Source organism: Scyliorhinus canicula, chromosome 19 (assembly GCF_902713615.1).
Source record: "Scyliorhinus canicula chromosome 19, sScyCan1.1, whole genome shotgun sequence".
NCBI classification, from domain to species: Eukaryota; Metazoa; Chordata; class Chondrichthyes; order Carcharhiniformes; family Scyliorhinidae; genus Scyliorhinus; species Scyliorhinus canicula.
The window spans coordinates 68,397,987-68,416,637 of record NC_052164.1 but is presented as its reverse complement, the minus strand read 5'-3'; the positions used below and the strand labels follow the sequence as shown (position 1 = coordinate 68,416,637).

General features: G+C 47.5%; 1 protein-coding gene across 3 annotated transcripts in view; it reads right to left on the bottom strand.

Moving 5' to 3' along the window:
• Positions 1 to 18,651, bottom strand: part of LOC119953863 (arginyl-tRNA--protein transferase 1-like) — an 80,323-nt gene that overhangs the window by 11,177 nt on the left and 50,495 nt on the right. For all 3 annotated transcript variants that reach the window (XM_038778458.1, XM_038778459.1, XM_038778460.1), the window contains 4 exons: positions 10,379 to 10,701; positions 5,035 to 5,163; positions 3,890 to 3,922; positions 263 to 444 (listed from right to left, as the gene is read on the bottom strand). In XM_038778458.1, the coding sequence (XP_038634386.1) occupies positions 263 to 444; positions 3,890 to 3,922; positions 5,035 to 5,163; positions 10,379 to 10,701 (667 nt within the window). The remainder of the gene's footprint in view (positions 1 to 262; positions 445 to 3,889; positions 3,923 to 5,034; positions 5,164 to 10,378; positions 10,702 to 18,651) is intronic.

Here is an 18,651-nt window from a genome sequence, read left to right as displayed (position 1 = left end):
TTCAGCGGGACTCGGTGATCCCTCTGGTGGGAAGGGCCGGATAATCCCGCCGACTAAATTGTGAAATTTACTATTGTGCATTTATCTCCTCTCTAAATTCATTTTCTGTTCTTCTGATTAAATACATGAATAAGATTGGAATAGAGGGATACGGACCCCGGAAGTGTAAGACGATTATAGTTTAGATGGGCAGCATGGTCGGCGCAGGCTTGGAGGGCCGAAGGGCCTGTTTCTGTGCTGTACTTTTCTTTGTTCTTTGTACCTGAGTGCAGAATAGACTCCCAACGAGAGGAAGGAGTAATCCGGATCATAGCACAGGTACTGGGAGTTAATTCCTTCCGGTAGTATATCCAACAGGCCAAGAGCTATAATTTTGCCGTCTAGTAGGAACTGTTCAATGAAGGAGCCATAGCCGGTGTCTGGGCCATCTGCTGGGTCCTCCCCCTGTCCGTGAGATAAAGGAAACAAATTCGGCAACAGGACACAAACCACATCATTCCTGAACCCCTGTCCACTGCAACGCTACAAAATTTTCCTGGTTCAAGGCAGAGAAAGGGGCTGACATGGAGGATAGTAATTGGCTAGACTTGTTGGGCTGAATGGCCTGTTTCAGTGATGTAAACTCTGTTATAATTCCACACTGAATAAAAATCTCTTGCTTCTCTGTGCACTGTTAACCACTCATCTGTCTGCAGTATAAATTGTATTGTAAAATATAAACAACTTATTTCATAGAACATTTTTCCCCTTACATCCACAGATTTGGCAGGTTGCACGCTTTCATTTCCCAAAATATAGATCTTTTTGCTTTTCATGTTGGAGGCCATCGGTGACTGAAGCAGAAGGTTTTTTTCCCCTTTACTCTGCTGTGGTAAAGGTTAGATTCATCTCTCCATAGTAAATACTCCCAAATCAGCCAATGTATGGGTTACATTAACAGACTAATTTTCCAATTATAGAGTGCGGCCTGAAGATTTTACCATTGGGACTGCATCATCAGGACATTGCTTTATCCAGTACGTAGTTTCTTCATTAACTTTATCAAATAATCATCAGCTACATGCCTACAAAATGCCCAGTGAACATTGCTTCGTATCTGTGGAATTCGGTACCCCAGAGTGCTGTGGTTGCTGGGACAGTGAGCAAATTTAAGGGGGCGTTGGACAGATTTTTTAATGAGAAATGTGTTGAAAGGGAGAACAAGCAGGACAGTGGAGTTGAGGCCATCACGTGATCAGCCATGATCGGATTGAACGGTGGAGCAGGCCGAGAGGCTAATTGCTTCCTCCTGCTCCTAGTTCTATATGTTCTAAAAAAGAACGGGGGCTGGATTTCTCTTTTTTTTGGGGAATATGCCCCCACGCCGTCATAAAAACTGTGGACTTTCACACAGAAAATCTAGCGTAAAAAGGCCACATATTCCTAGCCCAGCATGGGGCTAGCAGGGACCCAGCGTAAAACTAACAGCTTTTGCTGCAGATACGGGCCCCCACACTTCCAGGTCGGAGGCTGCGCATGCACACGGCGGTGGCCTCCAGCGGCCACGCCGTGCTCCATTGCAGACTCGCACCGTGGAGCTGGACATTAAAAATAGACCCCCCCCCCCCCCCCGATCCAATGCGTGCCTGACCCTGACCACCCAAACATTGTCCAGCCGCAGACCAGGGCGGCCGAGGATCGAGTCCGCAGCCGCCACGCTAGTATCCCGATTGGCAGGACCATGTTAGATCCACGCTGTCGGGACTTCGGCTGGTCGAGGGGGGAGAATGGCAGAGCGGGCGTCCAGCAATGACCAAGGTAGATGATATGTGGCACAGCGTACTCTCTGAATATGGCAGTTTTCGGGACCCGGAGAAACGGGAATCGCGGCCGGTCCCAATTTCGTGCACCGAAATTGATTCTCCACCCCGCCGCCGACCGCGATTTAGGCATCGGGATGCAGAGAATCCAGCCCCAGTTCTGTCTAATTCCACCTTCCAGCTCTTGGTCTGTAGCCCTGGAGATAAAAGCACCTGAAGCACAAATCTGGTGTTCGAGTAAAAAGGGGAGACGGAAGGAGAATGGGGAAGAGGAACATATCGGCCATGATCGAATGGTGGAGCATTCTATGGGCTGAATGGCATAATTCTGCTGCTATATCTTATGGTCTTAGGATATGGGATAAATGGCCATCCATTCTCCTGAGTTAGTCAACTGTGGCTTGGCGATTGACACTCAGGGGCAACAGGAGCAACCTGTATCAGCAGGTTGTGGGTTCAAGAGCCACTCAGGGACCTGACCGCATATCCAGGCTGGCATTTTCAGTGAGTACGCAGAGAGAGCGCTGCATGGTTAGAAATGCTGCCCTTCTGTCAATATCTACTGTCTCTACCCAGTCAGGAGGGTACAGGAAGTCCCATGGCGCTATTTGAGGATGGGTAGAGGAGGTTTCCCTGTATCCTGGCCAATATTAATACCTCAGCCAACATCATTAAACAAAAAAGAACATGATTTAGTCAATATTGTTTGTGGAAACGGTGGGAATATTGGCTGCCATGTTTTCAATATTAGTACTGCAACTACATTTCACAATTATTTGATTGACTAGAGATGACTTTGGCAAGTCTGATGCTGTGGAGAGTGCTATGTTAATGCAAGTCTTCATTTTTTTGTTTTATTGGTTTCTGATTAGTCATTGGAGGCTTCCACTTTTTCCCATAACCCACAATTGGTCTGTCCACGTGTGCAAAGGCAAAATTAATTAATGACAGGAGCCAACTAACCCCAGGGGTTCTCTTGAGGGTTGGCTATCCACAGTGTAATGATATGTATAGTCTAAGGAGAGTAAAGGGTTAACAAGATGCTGTTCTTGTGCATAAACACGAGATGGCATCACTGAGTAGTCTCATAAAAGACTGCGGGCGCGATTCTCCCAGACAGGGAGAAATCGTAAGGCTGGCGTCAAAACCGGGCGGGTTTGACGCCAGCCTCCCCCTCCCTGACCGGGAACCGATTCTGGTCCCCGGTCGGGGCTAGTATGCCGCGGCCGTGAACTCCGGCATCGCGGGCTTAACGAATTTCGTTAAGCCCGCTTGCCAGAGTTTGCGCCGGCTGACGCGTCACATGACGTCAGCCGCGCATGCGCGGGCCGGGATGCCCCTCAGCCGCCCCGCAAAGTGATACAGCGGGGCGGCGGAAGGACAAAGAGTGCGCGGGAATCGGACCCGCTGCCCGCGATCGGTGCCCACCGATCGTGGGCCCATGCCAACGGCCGTGGTACTGCCATGCCAATCGGTGCCATGGTTTTCAAAATCGGGACTTTACGGCCGTTTTTACGAACGGCCAGACCAGGTGTGTTTGCCGTTCGTAAAAACAGCCGTAAAGGGCTTGGACTTCGGCCCATCGGCCAGCTGAGAATTGCTGCTGGCCGTAAAAAAACGGCGGCGGCGATTCGTGTCGGGAGTCGGGCGTGGGGGGGGGGGGGGGGAGAATAGCGGGAGGGCGTCAGACTAGCGTGGCCGTAAAAATTTACGAACCCCGCTATTCTCCGCACCGTCGTGAGTGCGGAGAATTGCGCCCTGCGTCTCTAGGCATGCCTGGAGAAGTCGATGGACGAAGGATAATGTGAGGTTGAGTTAGAGTGTAGTTTATATATTAGAAAGATTGTTAATTACTGTATCACAGATTCAGTACTATTATTTGTTAACTGTTAGTCAGTTGTGTGTGCAAACCAAATCAAGTTAAGTAGTGTAAAATTAATTTTTTTTTATTTAAACATGTAGTTTTATGTTCTTTGTCAACTCTACACCTTTGGCTATCTTGGAGAACAAAATAAGGAACATAACACACAGCAGCTATCAAATAAAGGAGGAAACACTGGTGAAATCCACAGATACTGGGATCTACTCACCACGAGAGGAGTACTGCAGAAAAAGCGTCTGTACTGCAAGACACAACACGACACAGTGAGTCAGATAAAGCTGTTCACTATTGGGAGACACAGCACTGTCCTGCATTACATCTGCAATATTTAGTATGCCTAGTACTGTATGGACTTTTCCAGAACCTTCCAAAAACAGAATCACCAAACAGACAACCAGCCGTTGGAGGTCACTGCGCCCGAATCTGAGGGCGCTGACCTTTGTACCGGGTTCTGAATTTCACATGTCTGACAAACCAGGCTTCCCTCAAGGCCCAGTCCTCACACAAAGTTACCCGCATGTTCCAAGAAGCACCAGGTTCTTGGCTGTTCTGTGAACTTCCGGCTCAGCAAAACCAAGATGGCAGCACTGGGCAAAAGAACAATTTCTATTTTGGGCATCCAATGTCAACATTAATTACTTCTGGGAGACATTATGCGCAGGTCAATTTTTGTCAATATTGAGAATCAATCTCATTCTGGGTGACAAAATACATCTACAGGACGTTAACACATCATTTCTTTCAGGAACTACTTGTAAACAAAATGCAAAAATCAGACAAACTGCACCGTACATGGGATTATTATTTAATCTCATAGATTTATCTCAAAAGCTCATATTCCTTATGTGAAAGTGATTCATATGTATTATCTCGCAAAGTGCTTCTGGCAATGTTTACACCCAACTGAATCTTGGTGTTGGTTAAATGTACTGAGTTGAGATGAATTTGCAAAGCAGTTTACAGTGATTAAGTAACGATTGGATTGAATTCCAAACCATCAGTCCAAGCTTATCGCCATTTTTTTCTGTCTTAAGTGAAGAATTTACACTTGAATATCATCTCACATTCAAACACCGTGCAAAGATTTAAAGACTCTGTAAATGCTAACTCTCAGGAGATTGTCTTGCAACCTGTTACAAGCTACATTTGAAATGTCAGCATCCTTCTCTGAGCCTTTGGGGTAATTTTTACCATACATGAAAGGAATCTCGCTTGTTAAAAGAACAGCCCACTGTTATCTGCTAGGAGGCTCTCCCAATGCCAACGCATGCACAGGCCCAGGGTATATCTACTAAAAATCCAACCTCTAACCATAGTCTCTACACAGACTTAACGTATCAGTACAGGTGGTACCTCTGCCTCTGAGGCCATCACCTCAGTGTCTTTGTGTACGTGCATCTGGTAGCGCCTGTAGACCTTGTATGATTCACCAAACGTAGCCTGTAGCTCCGGGCTGGGTGGAGAGAGTCTCAGCAGCTTCACCTGAGAGTGGAAGAGGGAAAGAAAGACTCTTCAGACTGCAACTATTACAAGAGAACAAACAAGATGAGCCTGATGTTCAGATCACTCTCCCCCCCCCCCCCCCCCCCCCCCAATCTAGGAAAATAACCAGTTACCCATGGACTTAAATGCATAAGTAGGCCATTCATTCCTTCTGGTGTGTTCTGACACTTCATTGGATCATAGCTGTTGCGATATCACTTTAAGGGAATATGCCAATAATAAAGTTGTCAGGATGTAGAGCAGCATGTGACCAGCAGTGTGTGATGTAGATGGGAGAATTGTAGCTGTGCTGTCCTTTTGAGTAAAAGTTGCTGAATCCATAAAGTAGATGTCTGCTGAGCTATATTATGCGACAACTTCAAATCCCACTTCTACCGCTATGTTACATTTCTGTTTGCTTTACAGAAACTTACCAACCTCACATGGGACTGATAAACTAGATGTAGGGGGTTTGGTTTGTTTTGGTTCACATGCTGCTTGTCATCCTGGCTGCCTTCTCATTTGCATATCCCCTTAAAGTGATATCACAGCAATGGCTAATCTGTATGAAAATGAAAAAATGAAAATCGCTTATTGTCACGAGTAGGCTTCAATTAAGTTACTGTGAAAAGCCCCTAGTCGCCACATTCCGGCGCCTGTCCGGGGAGGCTGGTATGGGAATCGAACCGTGCTGCTGGCCTGCTTTAAAAGCCAGCGATTTAGCCCAGTGTGCTAAATCAGCCCTCATCTCCATCCAATATCCCTAATTGCTCTCGAGCAGGTGATGATGAGCCATCTTCCCGAACTACCCTGATCTATGTGGTGGACCTCCGCATGCCTTAAAGAAATCCCATGTCATCCAGATTTGGATATATATTGGCCGTTCCTTGAATGTCGCTTGTTAAAATCCTGGAACTCCCTCTCTAACGGCGCTGTGGGTGTACCTACACCCACAGACTTCAGTGGTCCCACAGACTTCAGCGGTCCAAGAAAGCACCTCACTACCACCTTCTCGAGGGCAATTAGTGACGAGCAATGAACACCGGCCTTGTTAGCAACACCCACATCCCTTGAATGAAGAAAAATGTTCTCATCTGAAAAACAATTTACAATCTCAGTCTTGAAACTGTAAATTGTCTCTCGGCACCCAGAGTGTTTTGAGGAATAGCATTCTAGATTTCCTCTCTCCTCTGCGTGAAGAATTACTTCATCCAGTTCCCTTGTTCTGAAATTTTCCACTGGATGGCCTTGTTTCCTTATGTCGATCCTAATGAATCATTAATGTCACTTTGCATATTCTAGGCAGCAGCAACTCACGCAGGGAAGTCCTCAATAACATAATACAACCTGGAATAGAACACACACATAAAACAACACCTTTCACCAGTACATGTTGCCCACTAAAACATTAAATAAGTGAAATTCTACTGCTATATCTCTTTCCACTTAACCAGAAACCTACTGCTTTGTTCACAAAACATGAGGAACTGTTGTTCATCAGGATTCGGGAAATATATGTAAGACTTAGATTATATTTGTTGAGGTAAAAGAAGCATCTTAACCTCTCCTTGAGGTGCTTCGGATGTCAATAGGTGAGACACTCACCACACAATTCCCAGCTCTGGTAGCCATAGAATTTTTGTGGGTGGACTATTTGAACTCCTGATTAATGGTGACTCCTTCCCTCACTAGCCCCGCCCCCGCTACACCCCACCCCACCCAGAGTGTTGTTGGTAGGGAACACAGTGATGGTAATGCCATTGAATGTCAATTGGAGGTAGTGAGGTTCTCTCCGATTGGGAGAATGTCATCTGGAATCTCTGTTGAATGTTACCTGCCACCTGACAGTCTAAAAGTTGGATGTTGACTAGGTATTTCTGTACGCAGGAATGGACTACTCTGTTACCTCAGCAAATGCGAGTGGAACCGAGTACTGAAAACATCACCAAACATTATGGTGGAGGAAGTCAGTGATGAAGTACCTGAAGATAGTTGTACTGAGAAAATCCTGCAGCAATAACCTATAACTGAGATAATTAGCCTCCAACAAGACCAGCCATCATCTCCTCTTTGGAGTTTGACTCCAAGGCTCATAAGATAGACTCGGTGGCGGCTGGCATCCTATAATCTTTGGGTTGGGGAGGGAAGAAATTAGCCTGGACGTTTTCCCCTGATCGCCACTGAAATCAGTTTTTCTCAGGCTCCTTGATGCCATATGCAAGTCAAATGCTCCCTTGAGGACAGTCACTCTCATCTCATCTACTGTATTTCGCTCGTGCCCATGTTTGGATCAAGGCTCTAATGAGAGCAGAGTGACCCTGGTGGAACCCAAACTGGCCAACAATCAGCAGGTTAATGATTGCACAACTGACTACACCTTTCATCACTTTGCTGATGGGGTGGTAATTGGTTAGTTTGATTTGTCCTATTTTACCAGTTGATGGTAGTGATCAATGTATGAAATGTAATGAAGGTTCACTGCACACTGTCAAGATATGCTCCAAAACGCCAGCTAACAGATTATACCCAGGGGATGTTTTCATAGATACCATAGAATTTACAGTGCAGAAGGAGGCTACCCGGCTCATCATGTCTGCACCGGCTCTTGGAAAGAGCACCCCAGTTAAGCCCATACCTCCATCCTATCCCCATAAACCAGTAACCCCACCTAACCCAAGGGCAATTTAGCATGGCCAATCCACCTAACTTGCACATCTTTGGACTGTGGGAGGAAACCGGAGCACCCGGAGGAAACCCACACAGACACGGGGAGAACGTGCAGACTCCACACGGATAGTGACCCAAGCCAGGAATCAAACCTGGGACCCTGAAGCTGTGAACATAAGAACATAAGAACTAGGAGCAGGAGTAGGCCATCTGGCCCCTCGAGCCTGCTCCGCCATTCAATGAGATCATGGCTGATCTTTTGTGGACTCAGCTCCACTTTCCGGCCCGAACACCATAACCCTTAATCCCTTTATTCTTCAAAAAACTATCTATCTTTACCTTAAAAACATGTAATGAAGGAGCCTCAACTGCTTCACTGGGCAAGGAATTCCATAGATTCACAACCCTTTGGGTGAAGAAGTTCCTCCTAAACTCAGTTCTAAATCTACTTCCCCTTATTTTGAGGCTATGCCCCCTAGTTCTGCTGTCACCCGCCAGTGGAAACAACCTGCCCGCATCTATCCTATCTATTCCCTTCATAATTTTAAATGTTTCTATAAGATCCCCCCTCATCCTTCTAAATTCCAACGAGTACAGTCCCAGTCTACTCAACCTCTCCTCATAATCCAACCCCTTCAGCTCTGGGATTAACCTAGTGAATCTCCTCTGCACACCCTCCAGCGCCAGTACGTCCTTTCTCAAGTAAGGAGACCAAAACTGAACACAATACTCCAGGTGTGGCCGCACTAACACCTTATACAATTGCAACATAACCTCCCTAGTCTTAAACTCCATCCCTCTAGCAATGAAGCAACTGTGCTACCATTAGAGTTGAGGGGCTTGATTCTCCGACCCCCTGCCGGGTCGGAGAATCGCCGGGCATTGGCGTGAATCTTGCCCCCGCTGTCCTCCAAATTCTCCGGCCCCCCAAAAATCGGCCAGTGTGAATCGCACCGCCCGCCTCAGAGAATGGCAGAGACCGGCGCGACTCAATGGGCCCCAGGGCCGCCCGAATTCTCCGGCCCGCGATGGGCCGGAGTCCTGCCTGTTTTTTGCCAATCCCGCCGGTGTAAATTGGAGTAGGTCCCTTACCGGCGGGACCTGGCGGCGTGGGCAGCCTCTGGGGTTCATGGGGGGCCCGCTGGGGGATCTGGCCCCGGGAGGTGCCCCCACGGTGGCCTAGCCCGCGATCGGAGCCCACCAATCCGCCAGCGGGCCTGTGCCGTGGGGGCACTCTATTGTTCCGCACCGGCGGCTGTAACAGTCTGCCATTGCCGGTGTGGAAACTATGCCCTCTGCGCATGTACGGGGATGACTCCCGCACATGCACGAACTCACGCCGGCCAGCAGAGGCCCTTCGCCGCCGGTTGGCGTGGCGCCAAGCCCCTTTCCCGCCAGTTGGCAGGGCGCAAACAACTCCGGGGCGGGGCTAGCCCCTGAAGGTCCGGAGGAATCCGCACCTTTGGGGCGGCCCGACGCCAGAGTAGTTCATGCCACTCCGTCCTGCCGGAGTTGCCCGCCCCGCCGATTACGGCAGAATCCCGCTCGAAATTCTTCACTTGTACCTCAGAATTTATTTTCTTATTAAAAAGGACACAGAAGTAATAAATGGACTCAATAGCTCAGCAGGTATATGGATCAGAAGGTGTGGCATGGATCGGTATAGGCCTGAGTTAAGTTGCTGGCAATGTATTAAGACATCAGATCTCAGCTGGGGCATTGCAGTGCAGGCACCATGACTGGCTTCAGTGGTCCTGGTCAGAGGGGGGAAAAGAGCATTGTCTTGGAATCCCACTCCCTTTGGCCATCCTGCCATGCCAACTGGAATGAACAGGACTAAGAGTCAGATCTGGAGTAGACTCAGCTGGTCAAACAACATTGACACTCACTATCCAGTCTCACACCTGAAGAATATTGACTTGGTTAAGTCCTTTGCTCCCATCTATTATTGATCAGCTCATTGTGTCTCATCTACAATAACCAATTTTTTATGGTACACACCAGGGAAACTATATACAGACTGTAATCACTAAGGGATATTTCAGAGAAATTTCCAGCACAAAATGGAGGCATTTGACCCATTACAAGTGATGGGCAGAGCTAACCACTCTTCCCATTTCTCTGCTTTTTCCCCATGTTCTTTAATATTGTTCTTCTCCCACTGTTTCTCTTTCAAATGCTGCTTTCAAAAGTATTTGGTGTCCATCCTTTACCTTGTAAACAGGCAAAACAGAGCAGCCAATGTCTGACACCACCGCATTTGGTATAAAGCAGGTTGCTGCGTGTCTGCAGCAAGTTTGACATCTCCCCGTTAACTTCAAAGAAATAAAAAGGGAGAGAGGTGCTAAACAAGCTGTTGATTTTACTACTTCCCATTTGACACTGCCACACAAAGTAGAGATCTAACCCAAGGTGCGTCCGTCTCAGTCAACACTTCCCTGATGCACTGAATCGCAAATAACACCGAGTGAGAAGTTGTCCCCTGAGCTAATCTCAAACACGCAGGTCCGTTCCCCTGACGAATGGAAGCTGGTGTACAGGTTCTTACCTCCAGCTGGTGCAATGATGTGACAGGCGTGTTCTCCGCTATGAGCTCCTCTAATGATCTAGGGCTAGGCTCACGCTTGGAATGAAGTGGAGGTGGGATGGGAGATGGGTGCACAGTGCTCATGGAGGTTTGTGACAAGGATGGCTGGGGACCTGGCAAAGGAGCAGCTTCCTGACCTGGGGCCTTTTGCTCCGTCAGTACCACCAGTTCCAATTCGGCGGATTCCAGCTCCGCCTGCTGCCCCCTCTCAGGACTCGCCAGTAGTTCCCTCCGGCTCTCTTTGGTTTTCCGGCAGGCGTGGATTTGGGAGTCTGCATCTTCAACTGGGAAGGAAAAAAGAAACCTGCTTGTTTAAATGGTTGTAGAAGACATGTTAATGCAGTCACGTTACACATTAAAACACAGCAAAAAGACACTTTCCTGTCGGTTTCAAGTTCCATCCCCTCTTTCCTTGCACATTTGACTCTTGCTGAGGAACAGTGCCTTATACACGAGTAATACTCCACCATCTCAGCGAGAGGGAATTCTTTACATTCCTAAATCAAAACTGTGTTAGAGGGCTATTCGCCTTATTGTAGCATCAAAAGCAAATCCAGCACAGTCCTCAACAAATAAGCGGCCTCCAGTGTGTCACTAGGTATTGATCAGAGCTGATAACCCCGGTTGATGTTCTCTTCCACAACTAAAGGCACCAAGACCAATTGCTGCCTTGGCCGAGATCAAGTAACTTGGCACAAACTGGGGATTGAACCCTTGATGTTCTGCCGCAGTATGACACAATGCCACATTGTTGTGGTCTGTTTTCCCATTAAGCGTGAATTCCATCATCTCTTTCTGTGGTGTCAGTCATGTGACAACATGCATGCTGTGCCAATTACATTCGTGCCAATAATAATGAGTAAGAATGTCTTCAAGAAAACTGGACAGGCAAGGTCGCAGTGCAGCAGACACCACATCTGTGACAGTGGGATCTTTTTTCAAGTGTTTGTCTAGATTCTTCAATGAATGAACCATCCTGAACACTCTCTCCTTCCAGGACAACATTCCTTTAACCATTGCTAATCCAGGAGATAATTGGACAAAAGCAAAGATGTTGACACATGTCCTTTGCGCTTGTTCTCCCCTTTTCTCCTGAAGGCAACCCCTCATTCTGGGACCCAGTTCCGCAGTCGCTGGGGGCTCCTCCAGTACTTCCCCAAGTCAACTATGCCTTATGTCCAAGTCGGCTATTTGACTTTGGGAGGAGCCCCAATTGAGCCCACTCCTGCCCTCACTCAGAATCCACTATTTGCTTCTCAACATAGGTCACTGAATAGCAAAGAAAGTTTCATAGAATTAGAATTTACAGTGCAGAAGGAGGCCATTTGGCCCATCGAGTCTGCACCGGCTCTTGGAAAGAGCACCCTACCAAAGGTCCACACCTCCACCCTATCCCCATAAGCCAGTAACCCCACCCAACACTAAGGGCAATTCTGGACACTATGGGCAATTTAGAACATAGAACATAGAACAGTACAGCACAGAACAGGCCCTTCGGCCCTCAATGTTGTGCCGAGCCATGATCACCCTACTCAAACCCACATATCCACCCTATACCCGTAACCCAACAATCCCCCCCTTAACCTTACATTTTTATTAGGACACTACGGGCAATTTAGCATGGCCAATCCACCTAACCCGCACATCTTTGGACTGTGGGAGGAAACCGGAGCACCCGGAGGAAACCCACGCACACAGGGGGAGGACGTGCAGACTCCACACAGACAGTGACCCAGCCGGGAATCGAACCTGGGACCCTGGAGCTGTGAAGCATTTATGCTAACCACCATGCTACCCTGCTGCCCTAAAACTTTATGCAATGTCAAATTTGAAATGAAATGAATGAAAATCGCTTATTGTCACGAGTAGGCTTCAATGAAGTTACTGTGAAAAGCCCCTAGTCGCCACATTCTGGCGCCTGTCCAGGGAGGCTGGTACGGGAATCGAACCGTGCTGCTGGCCTGCTTGGTCTGCTTTAAAAGCCAGCGGTTTAGCCTGGTGAGCTAAACGAGCCCCTATTTAGCATGGCCAATCCACCTAACCCGCACATCTTTGGACTGTGGGAAGAAACCGGAGCACCCGGAGGAAACCCACGCACACACGGGGAGAATGTGCAGACTCCGCACAGACAGTGACCCAAGCCGGGAATCGAACCTGGGACCCTGGAGCTGTGCAGCAATTGTGCTATCCACAATGCTACCGTGCTGCCCCTCATGCTGGAACATGCAGGTGCAGGAACCGTGAATGATGTTCCTCTTCACTGAACACAAGGCCCACTGGACCTTGCTACTCTGATTGAAATCTCCTCAGCTCAGGTAAGTTCCGCACGCATGAGTGCGGCCTCAACAGGGATCTTGGATTCATGTCGCATTACATCCACCCCCCACCATCTGGCCTGGACTTGCAAAATCCTACCAACTGTTCTGGCTTGAGACAATTCACACCTCTTTAACCTGTGATTATCCCTCTCCCTGGATCTGTAATGATTTGATTACTTGCAAATGCTCGCATTCCAAGCATTGTCCGGCATCTCTGACTTTGTCTATATAAATGTTTCTGGAACATACCTCGCCATTCACCTGAGGAAGGAGCTGCGCTCCGAAAGCTAGTGTTTGAAACAAACCTGTTGGACTTTAACCTGGTGTTGTAAGACTTCTTACTGTGCTCACCCCAGTCCAACGCCGGCATCTCCACATCACAGCTCAGGTAAGACAAAGGGTCGAGTCTGGGCTGCGTGGTTCAGCACCTCACTGAGCTTACCCACCAAGGAACTTTGGGGCTCCTTCCCAAAATGAAGGATGATCAAAGGTTTAAAATCGCGAACCTATTTCAAGCTCCTGTCTTCCTCCCCTCGAGGTATTAACAGAGGAACAAGGAGGGGGTTATTCAGCCCTTCGAACGTGTTCCAGCATTCAGTTAGATCCCGGCTGATATGCATTTTAACTCCGTTTTTTTTTAATAGTATGTTATTCCAGAAACATATTTGCAGCCTCGAATTCGGAATTGCTGAACAACTTGTACTGAAAAGTTCATATACAGGCTTAGAAATGCAAACAAGTAACACTCGCGTCAAAACAAAAATAGACAAACAAATTCAAAAGCTAACAGGTGGACAGGATATCAAAAGAAAAGTAAAAATTAAAATTCCACTTACACTGCAAACCAGTAAATCATTCCTACATTACAGGCACATCAATTGCATCATTGAGGGGTCAAACGGTGTGAAGAATGGGAGTTTGTGTAACTATTTACACCCACCTTGCTTCCATAGTCCTCTTACTACTCTTTTCAAAATGGAAATTTATCAATCTCAGGAATTTTCGGCCAAACCCCAACCTCAAAACCTTTCTTTGTAGATTCCATTATCTTTTGATGCTTCTTGATGTTTCCTGACAGCACCCCTGGATGAGCTAGCTCCAATTTGAAGTTATGCCTCCCCGCCATTCTGAATTTTCCACCAGAGGAGGTTTTTTTTTCCATCAACCTTATCTCTATTGATCAACTAAACAGCTCAATTTGATCATCCCTTAATTTCATCTACCCAATGTCGTGTTATTCACCCTGGGGTAACACGGACTGCAACAGGATGCAGATGAACGGTAAAGCATACACCAAACGTAGGTGTCGGTTCAATACAATTTATTGACCTTCTGTAACAGCTGGCTGTGGGTTGTCACTCTACTACTCTAAGTGTGCTACTCTAACTTACTAGACCAGGCTAGCTCTGATCCACGTGTAGAAGGTGCTAACTGATATATACACCCTGACTGTCCCTGCAGTTGTCACCAGTGGAAAGAGGCGGAGTGCTGATGCCTCGTGTGTTTTATAGTTGGAAGCCCCCCTCTGGTGTTCTGTCTGGTGATTGGCTCACCTGGGTGTCTGTCACTGCCTGTTTTACCTCATGATGTGCATGGGTGCATATTATGACACTCAAGAAGGTACAAGTCTAATCTATGCAACCAGTCCTCATAATTCAACCCTTTTAGCCTTGTATCATTCTCGTGAATTTGCACTGTAACCATTCCCAAAACAATATATTCTTTTGGAGGTGTGCTGACCAGAATTGGAAACAGTACTCCAGATAGAGATCTCACCAGAGCTCTGTGTAGCTGTAACAATTCCAATTATTTCTATTCCACCAAGCTTGACTTTTACCTATCCACAAGCTATGACTGATTTCTGTGTCATAGAATCTCCACAGTGCAGGAGGAGGCCATTCAGCCCATTGAGTCTCCAAAAGAGCAAGCTATCCAGGTTCACTCCCCCCGTCCACCCCACCCTATCCCCGTAACCCCGTAATGTAACCTGCACATCCTGGACACTAAGGGGCAATTTATCCGGCACATCTTTGGACTGTGGGAGGAAACTGGAGCACCCGGAGGAACCCCACAGAGAAAACACAGAACGAGAAAGTGCAAACTCCACATGGACAGTCACCCAAGGTTGGAATTGAACCCGGGTCCCTGTGAGGCAGCAGTGCTCACCACTGTGCCACCTGTACTCTGATCGCAAAATCTAAATTTACCTTTTACCTTACCTTACCTTACAGGAGAAGGGGCCTTCAGTTGTTCAGTGGTAGCAGCAAGAGCAGTAACCAGGGGGCTGTCGGAAAGGTAAGTTTCCCTGCTTTAACTAACTTTTTTGTTTCGGAGTTGTTTTTTTTTTGTTCAGAGCAGCAGGAAACCGGATGGCGTCCATGGGAATTTATATGAAGGTTTGTAGTACCTGTATATAAGTTGGGCAGTAAGCTCTTCCTTTCTTTTTCTTGTTTTATCTAGAGGTGATGTCAGGGAAGGCAGTGCAATGCTCCTCCTGCAGAATGTTTGAGGTGAGGGACGGCGTCAGTGTCCCAGCTGATTTCACCGGTGGGAAGTGCACCCATCTCCAGCTCCTCAGAAACCACGTTAGGGAACTGGAGCTGGAGTTGGATGAACTTCGGATCATTCGGGAGGCAGAGGTGGTCATAGATAGAAGCTTCAGGGATGTATTTACTCCGAAGAATGAAGATAGATGGTTGTCGGTAAGAGGGGCTGGGAGGAAGCAGTCAGTACAGGGATCCCCTGTGGCCCTTCCCCTTAGTAACAAGTATACCGCTTTGGATACTGGTGGAGTTGGGGGGGGGGGGGGGGGGAGAGACTTACCAGGGGTAAGCCATGGGGTACAGGTCTCTGGCACAGAGTCTGTCCCTGTTGCTCAGAAGGGAAGGAGGGAGAGGAGTAGAGCATTTCTCATTGGAGACTCCATAGTTAGGGGGAAAGACAGGAGATTCTGTGGGAACGAGAGAGACTCGCGGTTGATGCCTCCCAGGTGCCAGGGTCCGTGATGTCTCGGATCCTGTTTTCGGGATCTTTAAGGGGGAAGGGGAGCAGCCCCAAGTCATGATCCACATAGCCACCAACGACATAGGTAGGAAAAGGGATAGGGATGTAAGGCAGGAATTCAGGGAGCTAGGGTGGAAACTTAGAGCTAGAACAAACAGAGTTATTATCTCTGGGTTGGTACCCATGCCACGTGCTAGCGAGACGAGGAATAGGGAGAGAGAGCAGTTGAACACATGGCTACAGGGATGGTGCAGGAGGGATGGTTTCAGATACCTGGATAATTGGGGCTCATTCTGGAGTAGGTGGGACCTCTACAAACGGGATGGTCTACACCTGGACCAGAGGGGTACCAATATCCTGGGGGGGAAATTTGCTAATGCTCTTCGGGAGGGTTTAAACTAATTCAGCAGGGGTTTGGGAACCTGAATTGTAGCTCCAGTATACAGGAGGTTGAGAGTAGTGAGGTCATGAGTAAGGTCTCAAGGTTGCAGGAGTGTACCGGCAGGCAGGAAGGTGGTTTAAAGTGTGTCTACTTCAACGCCAGGAGCATCCGGAATAAGGTGGGTGAACTTGCAGCATGGGTTTGTACCCGGGACTTCGATGTTGTGGCCATTTCGGAGACATGGCTCGAGACAGGAATGGTTGTTGCAGGTTCCGGGGTTTAGATATTTCAGCAAGCTCAGGGAAGGTGGTAAAAGAGGGGGAGGGATGGCATTGTTAGTCAAGGACAGTATTACGGTGGCAGATAGGACGTTTGATGAGGACTCGTCTACTGAGGTAGTATGGGCTGAGGTTAGAAACAGGAAAGGAGAGGTCACCTTGTTGGGAGTTTTCTATTGGCCTCCGCAAAGTTCCAGAGATATAGAAGAAAGGATTGCAAAGATGATTCTGGTTAGGAGTAGTTGTTATGGGGGACTTTAACTTTCCAAATATTGGCTGGAAACGCTACAGACCGAGTACTTTAGATGGGTCCGTTTTTTGTCCAATGTGTGCAGGAGGGTTTCCTGACACAGTATGTTGATCGGCCAACAAGAGGCGAGGCCACATTGGATTTGGTACTGGGTAATGAACCAGGGCAGGTGCTAGATTTGGAGGCAGCTGAGCACTTTGGTGATAGTGACCACAATTCAGTTACGTTTACTTTAGCGATGGAAAGGGATAGGTATATACCGCAGGGGAAGAGTTATAGCTGGGAGAAAGGCAATTATGATGCGATCAGGCAAGACTTAGGATGCATAGGTTGGGGCAGGAAACTGCAGGCGATGGGCACAATTGAAATGTGGAGATCGTTCAAGGAACAGCTACTGCATGTCCTTGATAAGTATGTACCTGTTAGGCAGGGAGGAAGTGGTCGAGCGAAGGAACTGTGGTTTACTAAAGTAGTTGAATCACTTGTCAAGAGGAAGAAGGAGGCTTATGTAAAGATGAGATGTGAAGGTTCAGTTAGAGCGCTCGAGAGTTACAGGTTAGCTAGGAAGGACCTAAAGAGAGAGATAAGAAGAGCCAGGAGGGGACATGAGAAGTCTTTGGCAGGTAGGATCAAGGATAACCCTAAAGCTTTCTATAGGTATGTCAGGAATAAAAGAATGACTAGGGTAAGAGTAGGGCCAGTCAAGTACAGTAGTGGGAAGTTGTGCGTGGAGTCTGAGGACATAGGAGAAGTGCTAAATCAATATTTTTCATCAATATTCATGCAGGAAAAAGACAATGTTGTCGAGGAGAATACAGAGTTACAGGCTACTAGACTAGAAGGGCTTGTCATTCATAAGGAGGAGGTGTTATCAATTCTGGAAAGTGTGAAAATAGATAAGTCCCCTGGGCCGGATGGGATTTATCCTAGGATTCTCTGGGAAGCTAGGGAGGAGATTGTTGAGCCTTTGGCTTTGATCTTTATGTCGTCATTGTCTACAGGAATAGTGCCAGAAGACTGGAGGATAGCAAATGTTGTCCCCTTGTTCAAGAAGGGGAGTAGGGACAACCCCGGTAACTATAGACCAGTGCGCCTTACTTCTGTTGTGGGCAAAGTCTTGGAAAGGTTTATAAGAGATAAGATTTATAATCATCTAGAAAGGAATAATTTGATTAGGGATAGTCAACGCGGTTTTGTGAAGGATAGGTCGTGCCTCACAAACCTTATTGAGATCGTTGAGAAGGTGACCAAACAGGTGGACGAGGGTAAAGCAGTTGATGTGGTGTATATGGATTTCAGTAAAGCATTTGATAAGGTTCCCCACGGTAGGTTATTGCAGAAAATACGGAGGCATGGGATTCAGGGTGATTTAGCAGTTTGGATCAGAAATTGGCTCGCTGTAAGAAGACAGAGGGTGGTGGCCGATGGGAAACATTGAGCCTGGAGTTCAGTTAATAGTGGTGTACCACAAGGATCTGTTTTGGGGCCACTGCTGTTTGTCATTTTTATAAATTACCTGGAGGAGGGCGTAGAAGGATGGGTGAGTAAATTTGCGGATGACACTAAAGTCGGTGGAGTTGTGGACAGTGCGGAAGGATGTTGCAGGTTACAGAGGGACATAGATAAGCTGCAGAACTGGGCTGAGAGGTGGCAAATGGAGTTTAATGCAGAAAAGTGTGAGGTGATTCATTTTGGAAGGAGCAACAGGAAGACAGAGTACTGGGCTAATGGTAAGATTCTTGGTAGTGTGGATGAGCAGAGAAATCTCGGTGTCCACGTACATAGATCCCTGAAAGTTGCCACCCAGGTTGATAGGGTTGTTAAGAAGGCGTACGGTGTGTTAGCTTTTATTGGTAGAGGGATTGAGTTTCGGAGCCATGAGGTCATGTTGCAGTTGTACAAAACTCTGGTGCGGCCGCATTTGGAGTAATGCATGCAGTTCTGGTCGTCGCATTATAGGAAGGATGTGGAAGCATTGGAAAGGGTGCAGAGGAGATTTACCA